This window comes from Mytilus edulis, chromosome 10, assembly GCF_963676685.1.
Source record: "Mytilus edulis chromosome 10, xbMytEdul2.2, whole genome shotgun sequence".
Classification (NCBI taxonomy): domain Eukaryota; kingdom Metazoa; phylum Mollusca; class Bivalvia; order Mytilida; family Mytilidae; genus Mytilus; species Mytilus edulis.
The window spans coordinates 56,248,553-56,275,336 of record NC_092353.1 but is presented as its reverse complement, the minus strand read 5'-3'; the positions used below and the strand labels follow the sequence as shown (position 1 = coordinate 56,275,336).

The 26,784-nt window shown below is 31.6% G+C and overlaps 1 protein-coding gene across 6 annotated transcripts in view; it reads right to left on the bottom strand.

Moving 5' to 3' along the window:
- The window catches only part of LOC139492177 (inositol 1,4,5-triphosphate receptor associated 2-like), a 455,884-nt gene that overhangs the window by 305,931 nt on the left and 123,169 nt on the right, over positions 1–26,784 (bottom strand). For 3 of the 6 annotated variants that reach the window (XM_071280342.1, XM_071280343.1, XM_071280346.1), the window contains 11 exons: positions 21,517–21,657; positions 18,840–18,977; positions 17,446–17,543; positions 17,178–17,224; positions 15,943–16,004; positions 15,127–15,204; positions 11,145–11,195; positions 9,387–9,511; positions 7,631–7,690; positions 6,879–7,007; positions 2,213–4,748 (listed from right to left, as the gene is read on the bottom strand). In XM_071280342.1, coding sequence (XP_071136443.1) covers positions 4,547–4,748; positions 6,879–7,007; positions 7,631–7,690; positions 9,387–9,511; positions 11,145–11,195; positions 15,127–15,204; positions 15,943–16,004; positions 17,178–17,224; positions 17,446–17,543; positions 18,840–18,977; positions 21,517–21,657 — 1,131 coding nt within the window. In that variant the 3' untranslated portion in view covers positions 2,213–4,546. Of the gene's footprint in view, positions 1–2,212; positions 4,749–6,878; positions 7,008–7,630; positions 7,691–9,386; positions 9,512–11,144; positions 11,196–14,522; positions 14,556–15,126; positions 15,205–15,942; positions 16,005–17,177; positions 17,225–17,445; positions 17,544–18,839; positions 18,978–21,516; positions 21,658–26,784 lie in introns of those variants that run through there. The other 3 variants (XM_071280344.1, XR_011656711.1, XM_071280345.1) reach the window with 3 other exon arrangements.

Sequence of the window (26,784 nt, the reverse complement as noted above, 5' to 3'; positions counted from 1 at the left end):
GACGCTGACACCAATATATGAAAGCAAATATTTTTTGCCGTTGTATAAAAAACGATTGCAGTTCAACTACAATTACAAATGAATAAAGGAAGATAACTCTAATTTTACAGATTACCTTGTAATTTTACAACATCATTTGGACCAACATGAATGACATTGCTGTAAGCTTTGAGTTCTACTGTTCATCTAATAGAAGACCATGCCCGTAGCCAGGGGGTTTGAGGGGTTCGGACGACCCCCCCCCCCCCTTGAAAACAAATAAGCACTGTTAAAGTCAACGTTTTGTTCGAATTGTGACTGTAGTTGAGTTCGTAGGTCCAAAGACTGAAGCCTGAAGACCTTCAGCAAATAAAGGTTTTTCCTTATGGCTATTCTTTTTGTTTTTTCATACTAGCAATGAACCCACATTGTATGGTGAAGGAAAGATATTGAATAAATGACATGTAGAAAAGTCTCTTGTAATTCAAGTGCATTGTGGGTTTTTTTTGAGAACCTTTAAACAGTAGATAAATTATTTGGGCCAACATGCACTACAAAATGATCTATTTATTTAATGGGAGTATTTTCCAAATTCTATTCTAGAGGAAATACTGGAACCTAACTTCTGAAAATTGCACAATTTATTAACTTTAAATTAAAGCTGTTTATTTAAAATAACAGCAGAACAGAGGACAGACATTTACTATAAATTCAAATAGGAGAAAGTATGATAATAGTCATTATTGCTATTTTAAGAAGTTTTCATTTGATCTTACCGACTGATAATTTCTTTCTCAGCCAATTGAGTGATATGAAAAATTATCGCTAGAAACTAAGGGTGCATGTGCCATTTTTAATGATATTAACATGAAATTTACAACATAATTACAGGTAAAATAGTGATAAACAGATGATCATTTGGCATCTCAACTTGTACCGGCTCAAGCCAGAAAATAAATCTCATAAAGATGATCAACGATAATCTATAATTATCTAGTGCCTGGAACAGAAAAATTATTGACATTTTTTAATAATTTCAAAATTGATCTTATTTGATCTGATATAAATAGGATGTTATAATCTTGACACTTGTGAGTGTAGCAATTTAAGCTTTTTGTCAAGTACATGTCACATTTGACAAATTTGATCTAAAATGCCTGTTATATACTTATATCTAGTTTATTGAAAAAAAATAATTTTGAAAGACATTTTACCAATGTTAACATCTTTGAAGAGCACATTTTGTAGCAAAATATTATTTTGAGCAAGATTGGGACACATCAAAATATTAATGGATTGATCTTAAAGAGGCTTTATATTGTCTGATTTTGGAAGATCGGCATTTAGTATAAGAAATTTAGACAGTAGGCAAATATATAAGACAAATTTGAAATAAATAAAATATATTTTTGTTTGATATATGCATGTGTATCATAGTTTTGATTTTAATATTCTTTGGGCAAAAAAGTGCTTTATCAGAGTTTGTCCTTTTTTCATTAAGCAACAGAATGGATCGAGTGGATATATCTTCTTATACATGTATTGTTATTAAATAAATGCCCTAAGAAGTTATGTCATTTTGTTTATACATGTTCACCAATTTTAATGATTCAGAACTTTGAAATATTGTTATCTTTTTTGGGGCCTTATATGGTAATTTTGTGTGATGATTGTTTTACAGAAATATGTACTTTGACCTATAATGGTTTACTTTTACAAACTGTGACTTGGATGGAGAGTTGTCTCATTGGCACTCATACCAAATCTTTTTATATATATTTTGTCATTAACTATACTGCATATACAAATTTATCATGGTTATTCTTTATATTAACCCTTTCCTCCATAATGACGCTTTTTGACGCCACCCCCTTTACTCCATAATGTCTGCATCAGACTTAAAAAAATTAGCATCCAATATGAAAAGGATATTCATAAGAATATCTGATTTGAATTTCATTGATGAAATATTCATTTTCACAATGCATTATTACTTTAAACTGATGATTTTTTTTTATTAAAAAAATCCTATGCAAATCAAGTATGTAAGAAAATAAATCCACGGAGGAAAGGGTTAATTAAAGGAACCTTTACCAATTAGTGTCATAAATATCTGAGAAATAGAGGGGGCAAGGAAAAACAAATTCATCTAGGCTTGCTATTAAACATATCATATTCCTCAACATGTCAACTGGAAACTGTAACCAAAAACAAAAAAACAAAAGTAGATATCTTGGCTTACATAATTTTAATCATAGAATTTTAAATACTGCTAATTGCAGTTATGTCAACATAAAATATAAAACATCAAAATTTTGTCTTCATCTTCCAGAGATTAACATTGAAATAAATACCACAAAACTGTATGAAACAAAAGATAAATTTTGATTGACATAATTTGAGCAAAAGTTACTGCTATTTTGAAACCATGTTGGAGGGCTAAATAGGCAAGAACCTTCATTAATCAGCAAATTTCAGCTAGTTAAACGAATTGCCAAACTTTAAAAAAGGCTTTTTCTGAATTTTTTTATTTCTTCAAGCATTGCTTAAATAAATCACTGAGATCTAGTAAGAATCTTTTTTCAGACTTGAGTGTATCCCATGTTTTAAGGAGGTAGACCTAGGTTAAGGGAAATAACTCTTAAAATCATCAGTACGTTTGTGTCAGCCATTTTCATAAATATGTTCTAAGCTTCTTGGATACATAGATTATTTCCAATCTGTTTCAGGAAAATGCTTAAAATTTATTGACGAAACTTGACTTTAACAAACGCATAACTGATTTAAAGAGTTATCTCCCTGAACCAAGGTCTACCCCCTTAATTTGTGTAGTCAAATGAGAAAATCAACAGTTTATCTCTTCCAAAAATGGGGGGATAAGGGAAATAACTCTTCAAATTATGTCATTCAAAACCTATTTAAAAAATATCACTATAACCAGCTTCTATAGAACCTCGAAAATAAAACACTTATCACAGTTGTTGAAACAGATAACATTTGAGCTGCGTTGGATAGAAATCGACCTTATGCAAGTATACGTTTACATGTACATTTTGATAGATTTCAGAACATTCAAATATGTAATCAAATTTCAATATCAGTTTTGTAGGGTTCTCATTTCAACTCTATTTTCAAACAGTTGCATACTTTGGATATAGATATTTTCAACCTGAAATAAGTTAACAGGGCTCTTGGTCATAAAACTTTACTCAGTACTCCGAGTACAAAATAAGTGCTCGAAACATAAAATCCAGTATTTTGATTGGTTGATTCTTAAGTCTGAGTACAAAAATCGTGCTCGAAAGTTTTATGACCGCAAGGCCAGATGTATCATGGTATTTAATTGTATAAGGTCGGTTTCTATCAGACCCAGCTCATTTGAGACACGGACATTAAAATATTCACAGTTACATAAAATTATAAAAATATCAAAACTTGACCGTCTGCATCCTTTGTTTGGCTGACCATTGGAATTATGACAGTTTCTCTGATTATGCTATCAAATATATAAACAGATCTTAATTTCTTATTCAAGGATTTCTTCAATTAAATAAATCATTAATTTTCAAACATCGATAAAAAAATAAAACAAGAAATAAATGACAACTCCCAATGGTAATAATATATGGTAATCCAATCTCGTTTATAAAATTATTTTATATTTAGTTAAAAAAATTATGAGTAGTATATGTCCAAAAAGTAATTAAAAATCGTTAAAGAATTTTATTCAGTTACATGGTGATGATTCTTCATTTCTGCAGTGCTAAAAGCTGTACTTTTTATATATAGGTTGTTTTCCACAGGAATTATAACGTCCAATGCTATAAGTACTTATTCTTAATCAAAATTTACTTTCATTTAATTAAGTTACGGAAATATATGTATGAAACTATTTTAAAAATATTATGACACTGCATCTTATCGAAAATCAATGATGTAAGAGGAATGAAGAAAATGGCTGTCCTTTTAGTCAGGGGGGTGGGGGTAAATTAACAGCCTTACTGGTTTTATCTCACCAACAATTCACTAAAGATATGTAAATGGCAATTATTTGTTTTTTTGTATAAATAATTTTCCAATTAAAAAAAAAGAATTATGTTTTATTGTATGAATATTTTCTATTTCACAAAAGGAATTCTTAATTTCATTGAATAATTAAGTTTTAGTCAAAAAAAGAATTCTTCAGTTTTTATAAAAAAAAATCTTTAATTTAAAAAAAAAAAAAAGTTTTATTGTGTGAGTAATATTTTTTTTCAAAGTCATTTGTATATATAGGCAGTAATATTTTACAGAGGATCAAACAGCTTTTGAACAAGATGAGGGTTCTTAGTTAACAGTCATAAATAACAATTAACTAGCTCCTTTTGAAACCCTAGATGTGACACTGATTGGAAGGAGACATACATTTTCTTTAAAACCGATACCAAAAATAAAATCCAAATGCCCTTAAATTTGGCATCAAGGTATCAAATATATTCTCTTAAAATGCAATCATCTAGAAGTTGCTACATAACAGATATGCATAAAAATAACCAACAATATAAAACCAGTGTTCTGTTGATTTGATTCATGATGGTGGCTGTCCCATATGTTTGTACTGGGGTTGTACTTGCATAGCTGCTTGTCCATAAGGAAAGAAGGACAACACAATACTACATAATGCCATAAAGAACACGAAACCAGCCATGGTCATTCTGAGTTTCTTGCTTGCAACATCCCATGATGGCACATTCTCCCAAAACTTTTCCTTAATTGTCTCTGATAAATTCCTGTAATAACAAAACTAATAGTTAGCAAATTCTATAGTACAATACTTTCTTCATATCTTTCTATTATTCTAAATATTTTATTTAGTTAAAACTACGTAAAGCAAAGACCTGAAAAAATAATTTTGCAACTCTCTGGAAACTCTGACCTACTAATAATTTTTCTTAATTTTGGTTAAATGGTTCCTGAATGTATTTATATATTGTTGGCTTTCTAAAAATTTGACTATGCATTCCAGAAAAAGAAAAAATCCTTTAATATAAGCATTTCAAATTTTGAAATATTTTTATTACTCAAAAGAGTCTTAATTATTCATGAGAAACCTTTGACCTGAACTGAAAATTTGTATGGTTTCAACACAGCAATTGATTGTGCTTTTCATTTCATAATTTTTCAATTGAAATTTGTCAAATTCAGCATTTACTCTGCAAACCCTGCAATTCATTCTTCCCGACTTAAAGATATTTTCAGAATTTATAACTAAAGTAAGCTGGTGAAGAGTTAACAGAGTTATCTCCCCATGGTTTTGATATCAGATACTGTGAAAGTACTTTTATTTGTGGGGTACCAATTTTCGTGTTTTTCGTGGATGACTTTATCCACGAATTTAAGTGTCCAACTAATAAAATAACCCATGTCCAAATCAAGACACAGAAAGATCCCCATCGGTAGGTATGAACTAGAAAATATATTGAATAACGCCAAATCTGAGAATACTTTAATAGCAGTCATAGAACTACAACCACACGCAGGATTACACCCATTTAATCTTTAATAACCTAAAAGAGGGACGAAAGACACCAAATGAGTCAAACTCATAAATCTAAAACAAACTGACAACGCCATGGTTAAAAATGAAAAAGACAAACAGACAAACAATAGTACACATGACACAACATAGAAAACTAAAGAATAAACAACACGAACCCCACCAAAAAACTAGGGGTGATCTCAGGTGCTCTGGAAGGGTAAGCAGATCCTGCTCCACATGTGGCACCATTGGTGTTGCTTATGTGATAAAACATCCGGTAAATAGTCTAATTTGGTAATTAAACTGTACAACTTTTGATCTTTTATATCTCATAAAAAAATATTTTTGATCGATGAAAGTCAGATTTTTTGTATTGATATGCTAGTATGATAAAGTGTTCATTTAATATCCTCATAGTTCTCGGACATATGGGAAATAATAATTTCATGCTGGGCTTAATTTTGATAAGAATTATTTGACAATTAAAGATATGTTTATACCATTTGTTGATGTTACTGTTTTCGTTAGGTGACATGTTTCTGGCCTAATTAACACATTTGATGGTCTTTAATCTGTTGATCACTTTATCATGGGTTAATTAGTGTCATTACTACAATTTACACGGGTCAATGTTTACTTTGCAATTTCCTTCAATCCAGACTAGGTGTAACCTTCGTTTCTTAAGGCTTTAATTTTTCTCTTTTTTTTGGAAAACTAAAATCCACGAATTTAAAAACCCACGAACATGTAAATATTGCTCAAACCACGAAAATTGAAACCCACGAATTAAAGTACTTTCACAGTAGATATATAACTTAAGGCTACAATCAACCATTAAATACTATGATCTTAGTCATGAACATGACATGAATGAAGTGTATGGCTATTCCTGATTGGTAGATATGGACACCTGATATTTTTCATTATTAAAGACTTTATGCACTGTTCATTATACCAAGGGTGAAATAATATCTATTTTCCTTAGCCTTTATAGAACAGAGATGTTTCTCATTTCTCATTTTTTATATAGATAAGCCCTTTGGTTTTACTGTTTGAATGGTTTAACACTAGTAATTTCTGGGGCCCTTTATAGCTTGCTGTTTTGTGTGAGCCAAGGCTCAGTGTTGAGAAGACTGTACCTTGACCTGTAATGGTTTACTTATATAAATTGTGACTTGGATGGAGAGTTGTCTTATTGGCAGTCATACTACATCTTCCTATAACTATTTGTTTTCTACGTTAGGATGAGACACATGTTTTTAAGTGTAAAGTTGGTAGACAAGGAAGAGAAGTACAAATTCTATTAAGAAAATCAATGGGAACCAGTTATCTGGTAAAGATTTAATCAACAAAGTTATCTCCCATTGTTTTGACATCTTACTTTTCCTCTTGTTCTGTATCCTGCTCTACTTCATCCATGATATTCTCTAGCGTGTTACTGACATTGTTCTGTTGTTCTCTTAGATTTGCCAAATCTCGTCCAACTAGGGCTTTATAGCCTTGCTCAAATCTGGAATAAAAATAATTTGTTTAGAACTCTAAAAAATATTTTTGCTGGTAGATTTTTTTCAGTTCTTTATAAGTTTCAAAATAATGATAAAACCAAGTAAATGGCAGAAAAATTGGCAATTTGCTGTTTCAGAATCTAATGCATTCTGGGTAATAATTTCAAAATAGTATATCAAAATGTTGTGAATGGTTTTAAACATTCTTAACAATGGACATTCAACCAATGACATAACGTTATGTCCATTTTGGTGTACAAACAATGAGATTACCCACAGTCCTATTTTACATCCACATCAGGTGGACTTTGGTTATAGTTTCTCATAGGCAATTTCACCACATCTCCCTTTTTTATATTTCCACACTATTATTCAACAATTCAAAAGGTATCATTAATGAAGTGCTTTAATATAAAAGATGAAGATTTATATTTATCTTATACTTTGTTTATAGAAATGTTGCAAATCTTTATCAAATATTTATGTTTTATACATGCATGTAGTTGTATAAAGAAAGCTGTGTGTCACTCTATAATTTTGTTAATTTTTTGTTCTTGGAATGCCTAAAAGGCAAGAGAAACTATAATTTATTATATTGAAAAAGGATAACTGTTTAATCTAAACATACCCTTTTTGAAATGCCTCTTCTTCTTTGGAATTCTGTTTTGTAACTGTTAAAGACCTCTCTCTAGAATTAGATATAAAAAGTCTGATAAAACACGATTTTTAAAGCCAGTGTTTCAGTAAGTTCTAAGATAAGAAATGATTGAATTGAAATAAACGTCACAAAATAAAAAAATATATTTTCCCCTCATTTTACAAAAAAAAACAAAACTAGAGGCTCTCAAGAGCCTGTGTCGCTCACCTTGGTCTATGTGCATATTAAACAATGGACACAGATAAATTTATGACAAAATTGTGTTTTGGTGATCATGATGTGTTTGTAGATCTTACTTTACTGGACATACTTCTTGCTACAGTTATCTCTATCTATAATGAACTTGGCCCAGTAATTACAGTTGAAAATATATTCTACAAATTTACAAAAATTTATGAAAATTGTTAAAAAATGACTATAAAGAGCAATAACTCCTTAAGGGGTAACTTGACAATTTTGGTCATGTTGACTTATTTGTAGATCTTACTTTGCTGAACATTATTGCTGTTTACAGTTTATCTCTATCTATTATAATATTCAAGATAATAACCAAAAACTACAAAATTTCCTTAAAATTACTAATTCTGGGGCAGCAACCCAACAACAGGGTGTCTGTTTTGTCTGAAAATTTCAGCGCAGATAGATCTTGACCTGATAAACAATTTATCCCAGTCAGATTCGCTCTAAATACTTTGGTTTCAGAGATATAAGCCAAAATCTACATTTTACCCCTATGTTCTATTTTTAGCCATGGCAGCCATTTTGGTTGGTGGGTCACGCCACATATTTTTTAAACTAGATACCCCAATGATGATTTTGGCCCAGTAGTTTCAGAGAAGAAAATTTTTGTAAAAGATAACTAAGATTTATGAAAAATGGTTAAAAATTTACTATAAAGGGCAATAACTCCTAAAGGGGTCAACTGACCATTTTGGTCATGTTGACCTTTTTGTAAATTTTACTTTGCTGAACATTATTGCTGTTTACAGTTTATCTCTATCTATAATAATATTCAAGATAATAACCCAAAACAGTAAAATTTCCTTAAAATTGTCAATTCAGGCGCAGCAACCCAACAACGGGTTGTCCGATTCATCTGAAAATTTCAGAGCAGATAGATCTTGACCTGATTAACAATTTAACCCATGTCAAATTTGCTCTAAATGCTTTAGTTTTTGAGTTATTAGCCAAAAACTGCATTTTACCCCTATGTTCTATTTTTAGCCATGGTGGCCATCTTGGTTGGTTGGCCGGGTCACCGGACACATTTTTTAAACTAGATACCCCAATGATGATTGTGGCCAAGTTTGGTTTGATTTGGCCCAGTAGTTTCAGAGGAGAAGATTTTTGTAAAAGTTAACGACGACGGACGCAAAGTGATGGGAAAAGCTCACTTGGCCCTGTGGGCCAGGTGAGCTAAAAAGGATACATGTGAAAATGGCTACAAGCACTTTTGCACATCAGATGGCAAAAACCAATAATAAAATTTGTTTGCCAAAACTTTTTGTTTGATTACAAACATTTGATTTACTGGTAACCATATACAGATAAAGCAGGCTAAACAGAACTTATTCAGGGACTTAAGATTTCGTTTGGTTTTGGCCGATGTTCTGTTTTATCAGGTTCACAACGCATACAATATGATATAATGGTGCTTTAAGAACATGTTTGGTTTATACAGTTTTTTTTGGTTAAGCCAGGTTTCACTGTACAATCTGATTCTTACCCTTCTGTAGATGGCTCTCTAGAACTGAGAGATAATCTGTCTGTAGAGTTTGTCCTTAGTGAACTGGTCACCGAATTTTTCATCACAGTCGATGCTATAACATTCTGGAACTTTGACTTTGCATCCTATAATTAAATGAAAGACTGGTTGATTGATTGTAGCTTAACTTCCTATAAATAAATGCAATCCACTTTCATTGCTATATTCTTATAAGGAAATATCCATTGTCAACTTTTTATTTTACACAAGTTATATCGATAGTCTGCAAAATGATCAATTTTTTATTAAAAAAATAAGCAAACAAAAACATTGCCTTTATCAAAATCCAACATATATGCTAGACCACTACCATGATAAGCTGTCCCTAAACATATTAAACTTTAAATAATAAAAGGCTTCACACTGAAGAGGTTTTGCATTAAAGGGCATGTTTTTTTGGGGTTTCTAATTACTTTTTTGTTTTACCTGTAAGGAACGTTAAAAATTGCAAGACATGTGTATGATACATCATAAATCTATTACAGTAGACATTTTACTTAAATTTACTCTATGTAAACATATCACTGTTTCAATTAAATTCATTGTACATGATAAGATGCATATTTGTTCAAATACAACAAATACCAATAGAGCATTTAAAACTTAGTACCATTATACTTTTGGTATGACAAAGTCAGCAGAAACAGCCACATTTTATCAAAGTGCTTAGAAGACCAAATGTCTCTGTGAGGGGCAAATAAGGCAATAAATTCTGCAAACACCATGACAGATATGGTAATATAGTGATTGATTGTTGGTTGCTTAACATCCAGTGGCAAATATTTCATGCATGTTCAGGACTAGATATTGTTATATAAGAGATATCCTCATTCCTATTTGCTAGCTGTGGTTAGATACAAATATCAGTATTCTTTTCATGAGAAAATACATAAAAATAACAATATCTATCAACCAATCAAAATCAACATTACTTACAAGGTTTAATCAATTAATCTTAAAATAAACCCTCCACATTACGTAAAACTTAAATACCCATGAAAAATAGGTCATGGTCAAAAAGAAAATGTTCGACCTATATTAATTTTACATTCCAATTACATTTAACCCCTATCTATAAAATCTAATCATAAGCATACTTTTAAGGTTGACCCATTATCTAAAGTAATCAAAAAGTTCATTTAATTGCACAAACTTGAAGTTGATTTTACTAATCAGTTAAAAATTAGATCAAGAAAAACTAGTATGGGGTATGAACATTTCAAACCCTTAGATTGGATGATTGATTGGTTGTTGGTGTTTTAACACCACTTTTAAGCTATTTCATGGCGGCAAGTTTTTATTGGTGAAGGAAGACAGAGTGACAATGCTAGTCGAGTGCACCAGCATAGGTTGGGTTTGAACTCACAACCTCAGTGTTGACCAGCTAGTGATAACAGTAGTAGACCTACTTAGACCACTTGGCCACTGAGGCCATCATCAAACCATTAGAGATCTGCAGACAGAATATGAATTGACAAATAGTTAGCCATAAACAAATAGTTGACACTCGAAATAGCATTTATAATGTTCACTATTGAAGAAAAAAAAGAAAAAAAAAAAGAAAAAGACACATTTGATAACTCTTTTAAAAGAGGGTGCACATACTCAATTTCAACTAACTGCTTTATTTTTAACATGGTTTGTAAAATGTAACATGACTTAGTACCTATGTGTGTATTTTTACTTCACAAATATAAACAACACAATATATTTTTTTACCTCATCATCCCGTTGATCTTTCCTGAGTCCCAACCGGGTATCAATCAAGTCCTAACAATACAATCATGCATATCTAAAGTTAGTGTTAAGTCTACTATGGCTTGTCAACACATACATACTTTCAAAATGACCAAATCATTACTATGGCTAAATTACCATTCTAGATCATAAATTGTAAATTTTATTTAAGATTATATATGAGTTGACATGCCTGTTAATACAGTTATTTTTTTCTACATGTGTTCAAGAAAGCTACAAAGATTTTTCATCTGAATAATTTTTTGTCAACATATGAATGGTAAATATCTAAATGTCTCTCTTTTTTTTAAAAACTTGTTAAAAGTATCACTCAACACTTATATCTATTGCCAATTCATAATTTCTGGCCAAAACACAAAAAAACATCCTAGTTAAAAACTAGAGGCTCTTAAGAGCCTGTGTCGCTCACCTTGGTCTATGTGCATACATGTATTAAACAAAGGACACAGATGGATTCATGACAAAATTGTGTTTTGATGATTGTGATGTGTTTGTAGATCTTACTTTACTGAACATTCTTGCTACTTACAATTTTCTCTATCTATAATAAACTTGGCCCTTTAGTTACACAGAGGAAAATATTTTGTAAAAATTTACAAAAATTTATAAAATTATTAAAAATTGTTAAAAATTGACTCTATAGGAAAATAACTCTTTGAGAGGGTCAACTGACCATTTAGGTCATGTTTACTTATTTGTAGATCTTACTTTGCTGAACATTATTGCTGTTTACAGTTTATCTCTATCTATAATAGTATTCAAGAAAATAACCAAAAACGGCAAAATTTCCTTTAAATTACCAATTCATGGGCAGCAACCCAAAAACGGGTTGTCCGATTTATCTGAAAATTTCAGGGCAGATAAAGTCTTGACCTGATGAACAATTGAAACCCATGTCAGATTTGCTCTAAATGCTTTGGTTTTTGAGTTATAAGCCAAAATCTACATTTTACCCCTATGTTCTATTTTTAGCCATGGCTGCCATCTTGGTTGGTTGGCCAGGTCACTGGACACATTTTTTAACTAGATACTCCAATGATGATTGTGGCTAAGTTTGGTAAAATTTGGCCAAGTAGTTTCAGAGGAGAAGATTTTCGTAAAAGTTAACAGACGCCGCCGGACGCAAAGTGATGAGAAAAGCTCACTTGGCCCTTTGGGCCATGTGAGCTAAAAATGAGCTTTAAGCTAAGTTCTGTCTAAGTAATAATTTCAATTGCAAAGAGTTACATTTTATTTTTAAGAGAAAAGATTAACTTCTACATTTTTTAAAAGTTCTATAATTTCCATGATTTTTTTTGTTTTTTTGTCAGATGAAAAATCTTTAATCAAAATAAAGTTTGCAAAGCATAATTTTAAATATATGAATATCTATAACATTGTATATGAGGGTTTTTCCAGAAGAATAGGTTTTGAAAACACTTTGATTTAAAATGATTGCATGAAACTGTGGATTCATAATTATTTATGTAAACCATGAATTCAAATGTTCAAAAAGTCCAGTTTTTCTATAGGATTGACTATGGAAAAACCAAGAAATTTAATATCAAACAAAATTTGCATTATGTTCCCTCTTGCTAATATAACTATTTCTGGAATAGCCCTTCAAACAATAATATTAAAACAACTGCAAAGAAATATTGAAAAGTACATAATAATATTACTTCTAACTGAATATGTATTGGACATAAAGCAACAACCAATACAAACTATTGCAAACAAATAAATAATATGTTTGTGACACTCAGATAATATACCAAGATGCTAGAATAATCCACTTTTACAGCTAATTTCCTAATGCATGTAAAGCAATACTTTTGTTAGCTTGCTTGCTTTGTTTGTATATTGTGCAATTGCAATTGGGATAATTTCCAATCAAATTAAAGATAATATAAACAGGTTAAAATATGCCTATATATACTGTTTGAAATTGTCAATGTTAATTACAAAGCATGAATTAACGTTTATACAAACAGTGCAAGCAAGCTTACCAAAGTTTTACTCTACCAGCATTAGGAAATTAGCTGTAAGTGCAAACACACAATGAAACTCATAGAGTTTAATTTTCTCATACATGCTAACTCATTCTTATGATTGTGAGAGATTTTTTTTTCACTAAATTTGAACTGAAAACCACATACTGTGTAAAAATCTGTCGATGATTTTGTTTTGACAAGGTGTAACTTTAGTAATAAACCCATCAGTCAAGAAGGACTCACCAAAAAATATTAATCTTTTTATCTCAATATTATTATCAACAAGAATGTGTCCATAGTACACGGATGCCCCACTCGCACTATCATTTTCTATGTTCAGTGGACCATGGAATTGGGGTCAAAACTTTAATTTGGAATTAAAATTATAAAGATCATATCATAGGGAACATGTGTACTAAGTTTCAAGTTGATGTAACTTTAACTTAATCAAAAACTACCTTGACCAAAAACTTTAACCTAAACGTTGCACTAATATTTTCTATGTTCAGTGAACCATGAAATTGGGGTCAAAACTATAATTTGGCATTAAAATTCGAAAGATCATATCATGGGGAACATGTGTATCAAGTTTCAAGTTGATTGGACTTCAGCTTCATCAAAAACTACCTCGACCAAAAACTTTAACCTGAAGCGAACGGACGCACAGACGGAAGGACGAACGAACGATAGAAACGGAGGCACAGACCGGAAAACATAATGCCCCCTACTATCGTAGGTGGGGCATAAAAATAAGTTCCCAATTTTTGGTTTAACTTTCAATTTTGATAAGAGTAAATGTTTATTTCATAAGAAGAACAAATGAAGATATTTTTCGGGACACCTAAAAATATGGTATTTGATCCATGGCAAATCTGAACTATTAGAGTAGAATTTTTGTTACAGAGATTGAGTCGGGTCCATTCCAGCTTTGGGTTGTTTTTTTATTTCTTAATTGTCTAATGTTAAATGTGTAATTTGTGTTTTGGTGATACTTGTTAGTGGGTCTCATTGGGGTCTAAGCGTGACGCGGGATTGCCAATTTTTTGGTAAGTGTGACACGGGAAAGTCAAATTATTGTGTCAGGAAAATGGGAAATGAGGTCTAGCAGGACCTGGGAAATGACAAAAAAATGAGAATTGCTTACCTACATAGTGTTAGCAGGATACGGGAATCTGACAAAACAGTAAGCGGGATCTGGGTTCGGAACCCCCCAATGAGACCCCTTGTTAAAAATTGTTGCACCCAGTATTCGTTTTAAATGAAGTTCATATTAAAAATGATTTTTTTGTGGCCTGTGTAAATGATGTAAATATCAAAGCTACCAAACACAAGTTCAAATTTTAGTGCAAAATTCATTCCATTTTACCTGACTCTTATTGTATTCTTTCAGATTTTTTGGCTAACAATATTAACGCAAATTATTATTGTAAATTTTACCAACAGTCATTAATAAAACATAATTAAAATATCATTAAAAGTGGGTAGAGCATAAAAAGAGAGTGAAAAAGAATTTGAGTGCATGCAATATAAAATCAATGTCAATGAACGAGCTATTTAAGTATTTACATTTAGAAAACAGAAATTAAATGGACAAAAATTAAAAACATGCTGTTTAGTGTACTGATATATATATATATATATAACATTAAGAAGATTAAATTGGCTAAAAGGAATTCTACATTTTCTCTTTTTAAGTAATGCATATAAAATATAACATTTTGTAAAACAGCATTTTGTTGTTTGGATAGTATTGATTTCAAAAAATCAGTACACTACTTAATTTTTTTCCTTTTTTTTTTAAGCCAGATTTTTACCATTTCTTTACCCACTAAATGCTGATCACAAAAAGGGTCATAAGCTATTTCAATACATATATGTAACATAATTATTGTGTTTGAATTGGCTATAAATATTTACAATCATGCTATCTTAATAAATTTATTTCTGATTGATAAGGTTTTGATATTTACCAGGGACATAGAATGGGATAATGTTCCATTGGATCCTACTCTTGGACCAGTACTCTCACTCACCCTCCGTCGGGCAGTCTGAAAAATAACCAAAATTAGTTTGTAGTTTTTATGGCATATAACAAAAGGTATTTACAACATGGAGCTCTATTTGTCATTTTTATCTTCGTGTAAACTGTATGTTCCCTAGAACTTATTTATGATCTTCAAAGGATTTTCACATCTCCCACTTGATGTCCAAAATTCATGATTTTGTCTTTACAAAATGATTCAGTAGAACTAGAATAACCAAATATTGTCAAAATCTTTAATTTGCATGCATTGAAAAGAATGCTGCATAGATTAGATAACTTTGATTCCAAGACAACATATGTTTTTTTATATAGATTAATCCTGCTGCAATTGTTTGCACCTGTCCTCAGTCAGGACTTGGATGATCAGTAGCTGTCGTTTGTTTATGTGGTTTATAAGTGTTTCTGTTTTTTTTTATATAGCTTAGACAGTTGGTTTTCCCGTTGGAATGATTTTACACTAGTCATTTTTTGGGGCCTTTTATAGCTTTCTGTCTGGTGTGAGCTAAGGCTCTGTGTTGAAGACCGTACTTTGACCTATAATGGTTTCATTTTACAAATTGTGACTTAGATGGAGAGTGGTCTCATTTGCACTCATACCACATCTTCTTATATCTAATTATTCTATATATGAATTAAAATTTGTCTTCCATCACCAAGTGACATGAACTAGACAGACAGTTTATGCTTTCAAGAAAGCCTCTCCCCTTTCTGCATGTCACTGATATTCGAACGAATGACTTACCTTTGTTACACCTATTCCTTGACAAACTGATGCAGACCTCCGTGATGCAAATCCAGAAGAATCTGAAAGAAAAGAAATCAAATAAAATGTTATATGCATAATTGTTTATACTTCCTCATTTGAACCCTAGTGGATAACAGTAAAACTACCGATGGTCGTCCGCAAAAGCTTCAAATACAATACAGTTATCTCTATTCTAATGCAAAACAAGTTCATAATTAAATTTCAATCATTATTTCAGTGTAAAATCTTCATTAAGGAAAATTCCGCGAAAAGATGTTATCTTCTTTGGTCCCTACACTAGGTGACGTCATAGGTATGCTTCCGGCGTCAAACATAAACACCCGGCGTTTTCTGGCTTCTGTGCCACTTCAGAATGTTAGAAAGTTTGATAAAAAGAAGATTTCTAGGTGCAACATGTGAGTTTTTTTGCTTATTATTGTAAAAATTACATGTCAATACATTCAGCTATTCAAAATGTCGGCTTCCTTAGTTACAGACAAGGAGATAGAAAATTTTACGCTAATTGTCATCCAATCAGAATCATTGATACAAAATAATTGCATTAGAATAGTAAACTGATAGTCCCCAAGGGTTTCACCAGCCAAATAGCAAGTACAAATGTACTTTGGAAAATTTTGATATTGTTTTGATTAAAGTTTGCTGAAATAAAATTTTGGAAATCATTTTAAATTAAGGAATATATCTCCCTCATGCAAATGGTCTGAACGCTGTGTCCAGATTTGGTTATACTCTAGGTTCTTTTTTATTTGATCAGCTCTTTGCCTTTTATATAAGGCTTTTATATTTTCAAATATCTTTAAAAGTTTTGGCCTACAGCGTCACTGGTGAGACATTAATTGTTGAAATGGTGCAGTAATACTTGTGCCATTTATGTTTTTGTCTCGTCAGTAATCATACCACTCTCCATAATGCAGAATAACACATCAAATTATTTGTATATTAGCAGGTATAAACTTTGAGGTTTTGCAATAACATGTTGTGTTATTTACTTTTGTCACTTTCACTTGTGTATATCAATTTTCTCTTACTCTTTCTTCGTTTAAGAATTAAAAGTTGTAAAGGAAAACCCCAATTTTCTCTTACTCTTTCTTCGTTTAAGAATTAAAAGTTGTATAGGAAAACCCAATGGCAAAAGCACCGAATTGATAAGATGTGGTTTGTTTATACGAATATGCAACTAGGTAAGCAAGAGAATTCATATTAAAATATACCTGAATCAAAAGTGTGACCAAACGGGCGACCATCTTGAATAAGTTTCCTGAAAAAGAAAGTCATATTGTATTTTTTTCAAACCAAATGTGAATACGCATGAGTAAAAATAGATTTGTTTCAGATTTTGAAGTCTTCCTGCTTTTTTAATGATATATTGTTGGTGTTTAACATGAAAATTCTTAAGCACTTTCAACATATTTTAAAAATCAAAGTATTAGCAAACCAGAAAGAGGTGATTGAAAATGAACACATTCTATAAGGCCTTACCTAGCTTCTTCAAGTTCCTTATGTTCTTGTTCATATGCCATTTTTAGATTTTCAACATGAGCTATCATCACTTCTATTGCTTTACTCATTCTTTTCTCCTGCAATTATATATACCATTAGATTTTCCTATGATAAAATTTCATATTACTTGTTGTTAAAATCCACTAAAAATTACTAAATTCATTTTGCATATTTTAGGAAATAAAGATTAACTGTGAGGAGCTATTCATCGCTAGTTGATTACCCTTTTCTTGATTTTGAGTGAAAGGAAAAAAAAAAACATAAACCAAACTTATTATTGACGATGCTTATTTTTTCTTCATTGTTTCATGCCACAGCTTTTTATATTGTAAATACAGTAAGGGTTTTACTCATTGCTAAAGGACATACAGTCTATAGTTTTTGACATCCTCATACTTTGGTCTCTGGTAAGAGCTACTGCGGATTCATTTATTTTCTTGGGTATCAATTTCCGTAGATGGATAAAAACTTGCATTTTTAGTGGATATTGAATTTTGTGGTTTCCAAAAGTCTGCAGTCAATCATACAGCAAATTTGCAATTTGTTGACCATTTAAATTCCTGGTTTCCCTGTACCCATGGAAATTGGTATGCAACGAATATTTGATTTTTTTAATTTTTGGTGTTTTAACACCACTTTTAAGCACCGCTTTTGGGCTATTTCGTGGCAGCCAGTTTTTACTGGTGGAGGAACCTGGAGTGCCCGGAGAAAACCATCGACCTTCGATAGGAAAACTGACAATCCTAGTCAATTAAGATTGGCGTCGAGTGCACCCACAGGAGCGAGATTCGAACTCACAACCTCAGTGTTGACTGGCTAGTGATTACAGTAGTAACTTTCAACGAATAATAGTTAATCCACAGTATCATATTTGCAATCATACCACATCTCTTTATTTTCATCTCCCTTTTCTGATTTTACCTACAGTAAGCATTCTAGCAAATATTTCAATGGAGCATACCTGCCAACTGTCACCCTTTGCAGGGGGCTCCACATTGGAAAATTTGAAATAGAAATTTGGTCCACAGTTCTAAACAAAACAATCAATTTACCAGTGGTATAGCATTGTAAGAGTATGGAGAAGCAAATAAACAACATAAAAATAAATTTGAAGGCCCCTTCAAAGGTTTTGTAAGACTATGACAGCCATCTTGCACGTAAAACCCCCATGGGCATTTTGAAATGTTGGCAGGTATGATGGAGCAATCTTGAGTTTTTTTTTTTTTTTATAAGCGAGTTACAATGGTAGACCTGAGGTCAATTGGGGTAAATGACATCATTGAACAATCGTCTCATAACATGATGTTAAACATAAGCATAAAAAAATTTACCGTAAAATTTATAATTTTGAAAGAGGTCTATACAATAATTACTTGTTGGACAGCACCAAATACTTCAGCCCTACTGGAAACTTTTGTTGATGTCTGTTCCAATACATCTATATGTCGTCTGATCTTCTTCAATACATCTTGTACTTGGGAATCTACACATTCTGGTAACTGGCTGATGGTCTGTAAAGAGGATAATAGAAATTCTTTAAAACAATTAAGTCAACTATTTTGAAAATTGCATATGGCTAAAAAAAAACAGGTTCAATCCACCATTTTATACATAAGAAAATGCCTGTACTAAGTCAGGAATATGACAGTTGTTATCCATTCGTTTGATGTGTTTGAGCTTTTGATTATGCCATTTGATTAGAGACTTTATGTTTTGAATTTTTCTCAAAGTTCAGTATTTTTTTTATTTTACTTTTTGTTTGCTGGGAATCACTTTGGAATAGCATATTATACCTATATATCAATTTTCATTGATAACCTAGAATAAAAAGATGTTTTTTAAAATCAAAGTTATAAAATCTATGATGATATGATACTTTATTACACTATAAACTTTTTCAAATGTATTATTTTTCTGTTTGAGATGTTAAAAGGTGTTAACATTTTACTATAAGACTTGAATTACTGATCATTTTGCTATTAAAATGATTTGCACCCATTTAATAGTCAAACTAATTACTAAGTGACTTTTATCTCAAGTTAATGAGGCAATAACTGTTAGAAAATTTGAATGAGGCAATAACTGTCAGAAAAACAACAGGAACTTTTAATGATACTGATAACCCTAAAATACATCTTTCTTAACAAGTTATGAAACAGCTGTTTTTTTTGTGTTTTTTCTTACATAAATAAGGCGGTTAGTTTTTTTGTGATTGTTTTATTTTGTCATTTCGGGGTCTTTTATAGCTGACTATGCGGTATGGGCTTTGATCATTGTTAAAGGCTGTATGGTGACCTATAGTTGTTAATATCTGTGTCATCTTGGTCTCTTGTGGAGAGTTGTCTCATTGGCAATCATACCACATCTTCTTTTTTTTTATAGTTATCAAACCAAGTTTTTGCCTTATATTGTAGACCTTTTCTAGATTGTCATTTTGTATTTATCTGTTTTAAAGTCATATGAAACAAGTGACTGGTGAAAAATAATGTTTATCCAATTCATGAACCAATGCATACATGTATATATCATAAACTTAATCTTCCGTGCACAATTTTATCATTTTTTATGCAAATATATATCGTATAATTGTCAATTTTTGTTCTCTCTGTCATTAAATGCTGTGTTTTGACTCCGAAGTTTACCGATTGTCACCTTATAGTAAACAATCAGCCTATGTTTAACATGTACAATCAGATAAAGTTTATTTCAGTGACAGATCCATGTGTATTGCAATCACTGGATTTTTACAAAAAGGTTCATGCTAAGGTCACTATGCATACAGAAAATATGTCGGCGAATTGCTTCCTGGAAGCAAGCAATTAAAAAAATGTAAACTTCTTCTAAATGTGGACAAATTAAAGAATTTTCTTCAGAAAAAAGTATATGTAAATAAGTTTAAATAATGAAAACTATCCATTTTGTTATAAAAAACATATGCATTTTTTTTTACTGGAGGTTATATATGACTTAAAGTCATGTTTTATAAACCAGAAAACAACATAGATCTCAAAGACAATGGTTCCACTTTTTTTTTATATGATAACAGAAACACATAATTAGTACTGATTCAAACAATTTGGTACATGCTTATTCGGTGCATTACATTTGTGCGCAAAAATCATTACGTTTGCGAGCTTTTGATTACAATTGCGCGCATTTTTTTGACAGGTAAACCCAGGTAAAATACAGGTAATAATACTTATTTATTTATAATTTGTTCAATTATTTACCCTGCTCACCAACGATGAGGTGGAAGTGGGATTTCGAGCAAGATAATTCCGTTTTATTTTGCACAAGCACTAAATCCTAGAAATCTATACAGATAAAATTGTTAAAATGCTTAAACATAGCTAATCTTAAAAAAGGTAAAGGTATAATTGATAAATTCATTACTTCACATGTTGTTACGTGCCGAAACTCCATGTTTGTGCCTTGGTGTAACTTTAAAAAAATAACTTAAATTATTTACTAATTTTAAAAACGATCACTATTCATTGAAACACTTTTTATTCTGAAACATTCACAATGAAGTTACATGTATGTCTTAAGCTATACTACGGAGTTTATAATGCTCACTTTAAAATTTGTTTTAACATATCAACAAATTATAATTTGAATTTAGAAATATTTTCAAAATTAATAATTGATAGTCATGTTTATTATGAAAATGAAAAATATATATAGTCAATTGTAATTTAATTTAAATTTTTACCTGAATTTACCTGTAAAATGAATGCGCGCAAATGTAATCAAAAGCTGTGCGCAAACGTAAAACATTTTAATCCCCAAATGCGCGCAAACGTAGTGCGCCCTGCTTATTATATGATACACCAATTTTTGTAAAATTTGACACCAGGAAATAACATAAATATCAAGTTTTGTTTTAATCCTACACCTTTTCTATTCATTTAATATACCAAATCAGGAATATGACAGTTGTCGTCCATTTGTTTGATGTGTTTGAGATTTTGATTTTGCCATTTGATTTTCCTCGGAGTTCATTGTTCATGTGATATTACTTTTTAGTCAACAATTTTTAGTAATACAAACCTCCAAAGATGTCCTAAGACCTTTAATTTCTTTGTCAACATTTTGTTCAGATAAATCTCTATATCTTTCTTGTATCTCTAGTCGTTTCTCTAAAGTCAATTTGTCTGTTTTGAAGGCTAATGAAAGACTGGTAAACTTATTCTGCAAAGTAAAAATAAGGATCATGTTTATATTTCTCTATAGTTTATTCATCCAGTGGCAAATATTACACAGATTACATGACGAGAAGTTGTTGATTTATAAAAATTATAAAAACAGACTTAGCTGAGTTTTTAACGTGCTAGTTCATAAGGTATCAGTCCACAGAAAGACATCCAATCTAATCAAAGAATCATTTACACTCGCAGCAAATCATTCTTTGCTCATATTCTTAAATTCAAGGCTTAAAAAAACAAAAACCAAATTTCTTGTGTTGGAGTGATCATACTTGAAATCAAACTCATGACCCCAAGTCTCAAGGTGAGCATACTACCATAAAATAACAATATTGTAACAAAATGAATATTTATAACTGAACGGCATAAACAAAATAATATCAATTGTATAATCATAAAGTAAAGGAGATATTGGGTACAATGACTTTCATCCAACTACCAAAAAAAAAACACAAATAGACAAGTAAATTTGCCTTTTATCAAGCTTTATTCGTTTCTTGACCTTTGCATACATAATATTACCATCACACGATCATAACACATTTATACTTAAAAGACCTTCCACAAAGAATTTAAATTAATCTGTTTACAACTGCATTTACCATTGTGTTAATTGCACAATGCATCCCATTATTGACGCAGGTATAAGCAATATCTGTTTCCTTCAAGGTGGTAAAGGCCAGGGTTATTTTCATGCAATTTAATCTTAGTTTATTTTGAAATGTTTATGTGTTGAAAGGTTGTTACTCACAGATGTTTGTGCAAATATATTTAAGGAATGACTTTAATATTTTTTCTGTCTATGAAGACATAAAACGAGAAGCTAGCCTAGCTGCTATCAATATCTATGTAGCAGCTAGGCTAGCTACATGTTCAATAGTCATATTTATTCTTTTGTGTGCTGATATCCATTTTGAATCTTCGACATCTGAGCATGTTTGATTTATCTTATTATTTTACATCATACCTGACGTGATAATTAACTATCAAATTGATTGACTACAACTTGGTGATTAACTTACTTCTTAAAACTTTAATCTGATACAGAATAGACCGGCAGACCAGACAGACTGACAGAAAACATAATACCCCTCAATATCAAAAGCAAAAAAAAATACCCACAAATTAAACATCATATATATCTTTTTAACAAGGCATGCACAATTTAAAGGTAAAAGAATTGTATGTATGAAATTTTAACACTGCAGGGTAAGAATTTTAGGCTGAATAAGCTGGAAAAAAACTCATCAAAGAAAAAAATAATACAGCTTTTGAACTTTATCAATAGATGTATAGATGTGTAGTTTTCTAATGTTAATTTCATGTATAAGATATAAAAAGCTAATGAGGTGCTAAATAACCTGTCAGATTAGGAGGAAAGCTGCCAAACGAAATCTGTCTTGCATTAACATAATTCATTTCTCAACTTTAATTCTATAATGACAAGCATGTTCTGACACAGCATGTGCTTGATCTCCTTTAAAATTCCTTTCACATTGAAGTTTAAAACATTATTATACTCAAGCAGTGCACATTTAAATGTGGAGAAAGAGTTTAGTCTGTTTATATTTAAATCAGTTGATTGACTTGTCGAAAGGGGTATACCTAAAACTTGATAAAAAGAGTTATTTATAGACATCCTATTTCCAAATCATGTATATCCTTGTACACCTGATATTGCAGTAAAAAAATATCTATTTATAGACATCCTATTCTTCTCATATATGTTATGATGGTATGATAATAAACCCCTCACCGGAAGGTTTGTGCCTGATATTCATATGACAAAGACATAATCTTTCAGTCAGTTTATTTGAAGTCTGGAGCTGGCATGTCAGTTAACTGCTAGTAGTTTGATGTTATTTATGTATTATTGTTATTTTGTTTATTTTCTTTGGTTACATCTTCTGACATCAGACTCGGACTTCTCTTGAACTGAATTTTAATGTGCGTATTGTTATGCATTTACTTTTCTGCATTGGCTAGAGGTATAGGGGGAGGGTTGAGATCTCATAAACATGTTTAACCCCGCCGCATTTTTGCACCTGTCCCAAGTCAGGAGCCTCTGGCCTTTGTTAGTCTTGTATAATTTTAATTTAAGTTTCTTGTGTACAATTTGGAGTGTAGTATGGCGTTCATTATCACTGAACTAGTATATATATTTGTTTAGGGGCCAGCTGAAGGACGCCTCCGGGTGCGGGAATTTTTCGCTGCATTGAAGATCTGTTGGTGACCTTCTGCTGTTGTCTCCTCTATGGTTGGGTTGTTGTCTCTTTGACACATTCCCCATTTCCATTCTCAATTTTATCCTATTTCCAAATGTTATATTCCTGCACACCTTATATTTTGCAGTAAAAGAAAAACTATTTATAGACATTCAATTTCAAATCATGTATCCTTTGGGCCAAAAATAAAATATTGTTTGTTTCCCCTCACCCAACCAACATAAAAATGACTGCAACCCGAAAAATTTTATTGGCCATTCTTGTCCACTATTTTTTTTTTTTATATATCTTTCCGATGCTGTAGTCATCGAGCGTTGGGTTTTGGTGATACCTTCCCGATGCTGTAGTTTTAAATCAAGGTATTTTTGCATTGTAGCGTCTACATGATTCAGAATCAAGGAAAACAAACAAAATGCTTTGCCACACGATTTGTTTGTGTGCAAGGGTAATCATTTTTAAAAATAAAACTAGAGGCTCTAAAGAGCCTGTGTCGCTCACCTTGGTCTATGTGAATATTAAAAGAAGCAGATGAATTCATGACAAAATTGTGTTTTGGTGATGGTGATGTGTTTGTACATCTTACTTTACTGAACATTCTTGCTGCTTAAAATTATCTCTATCTATAATGAACTTGGCCCATTAGTTTCAGTGGAAAATGTTAGTAAAAATTTACAAATTTTATGAAAATTGTTAAAAATTGTCTATAAAGAACAATAACTCCTAAGGGGGTCAATTGACCATTTCTGTCATGTTGACTTATTTGTAAATCTTACTTTGCTGAACATTATTGTTGTTTACAGTTTATCTCTATCAATAATAATATTCAAGATAATGACCAAAAACAGCAAAATTTCCTTAAAACTAACAATTCAGGGTCAGCAACCCAACAACGGGTTGTCCGATTTTATCTAAAAATTTCAGAGCAGATAAATGTTGACCTGATCAACAATTTCACCCCATGTCAGATTTGCTCTAAATGCTTTGGGTTTTGAGTTATTAGCCAAAAACTGCATTTTACCCCATGTTCTATTTTTAGCCATGGAGGCCATCTTGGTTGGATGGCCAGGTCACCGGACACATTTTTCAAACTACTAACCCAAAAGATGATTGTGGCCAAGTAGTTTCAGAGGAGAAGATTTTTGTAAAAGATTACTAAGATTTACGAAAAATGGTTAAAAATTGACTATAAAGGGCAATAACTCCTAAAGGGGTCAACTGACCATTTCAGTCATGTTGACTTATTTGTAAATCTTACTTTGCTGAACATTATTGCTGTTTATAGTTTATCTCTATCTATAATAATATTCAAGATAATAACCAACAAGAATGTGTCCACAGTACACGGATGCCCCACTCACACTATCATTTTCTATGTTTAAAGGACTGTGAAATTGGAATAAATTCTCTAATTTGGCATTAAAATTAGAATGATCTTATCAAAGGGAACATGCATACTAAGTTTCAAGTTGATTGGACTTCTACTTTATCAAAAACTACCTTGACCAAAAACTTTAACCTGAAATTTGCACTATCATTTTCTATGTTCAGTGAACCGTAAAATTGGGGTCAAAACTCTAATTTGGCATTTAAATTAGAAAGATCATATCATAGGGCACATGTATACTAAGTTTCAAGTTGATTGGACTTCAACTTCATCAAAAACTACCTTGACCAAAAACTTTAACCTGAAGCCAAAAACTTTAACCTGAAATTTGCACTATCATTTTCTATGTTCAGTGAACCGTAAAATTGGGGTCAAAACTCTAATTTGGCATTTAAATTAGAAAGATCATATCATAGGGCACATGTATACTAAGTTTCAAGTTGATTGGACTTCAACTTCATCAAAAACTACCTTGACCAAAAACTTTAACCTGAAGCCAAAAACTTTAACCTGAAATTTGCACTATCATTTTCTATGTTCAGTGAACCGTAAAATTGGGGTCAAAACTCTAATTTGGCATTTAAATTAGAAAGATCATATCATAGGGCACATGTATACTAAGTTTCAAGTTGATTGGACTTCAACTTCATCAAAAACTACCTCGACCAAAAACTTTAACCTGAAGCGGGACAGACGGACGAACGGACGAACGAACAGACGGACGAACGGACGCACAGACCAGAAAACATAATGCCCATAAATGGGGCATAAAAACAGCAAAATTTCCTTAAAATTACTAATTCAGGGCCAGCAATTCAACAATGGGTTGTCCAATTTATCTGAAAATTTCAGAGCAGATAGATCTTCACCTGTTTAACAATTTTACCCCAGTCAGATTTGCTCTAAATGCTTTGGTTTTTGAGTTATAAGCCAAAAACTGCATTTTACCCCTATGTTCTATTTTTAGCCATGGCGGCCATCTTGGATGGTTGGTCGGGTCACCGGACACATTTTTTAAACTAGATACCCCAATGATGATTGTGGCCAAGTTTGGTTAAATTTGGCCCAGCAGTTTCAGAGGAGAAGATTTTTGTAAAAGTTAACGACGACGCCGGACGCCAAGTGATGAGAAAATAGATATAGGAAGATGTGGTGTGAGTGCCAATGAGACAACTATCCATACAAATAACAATTTAAAAAGTAAACCATTATAGGTTAAAGTACGGCCTTCAACACAGAGCCTTAGCTCACACCGAACAACAAGCTATAAAGGGCCCCAAAATTACTAGTGTAAAACCATTCAAACGGGAAAACCAACGGTCTAATCTATATAAACAAAACGAGAAACGAGAAACACTTATATATTACATAAACAAACGACAACTACTGTACATCAGATTCCTGACTTAGGACAGGTGCAAACATTTGCAGCGGGATTAAACGTTTTAATGGATCCAAACCTTCTCCCTTTTTCTGAAACAATAGCATAACATCACAACAAAGA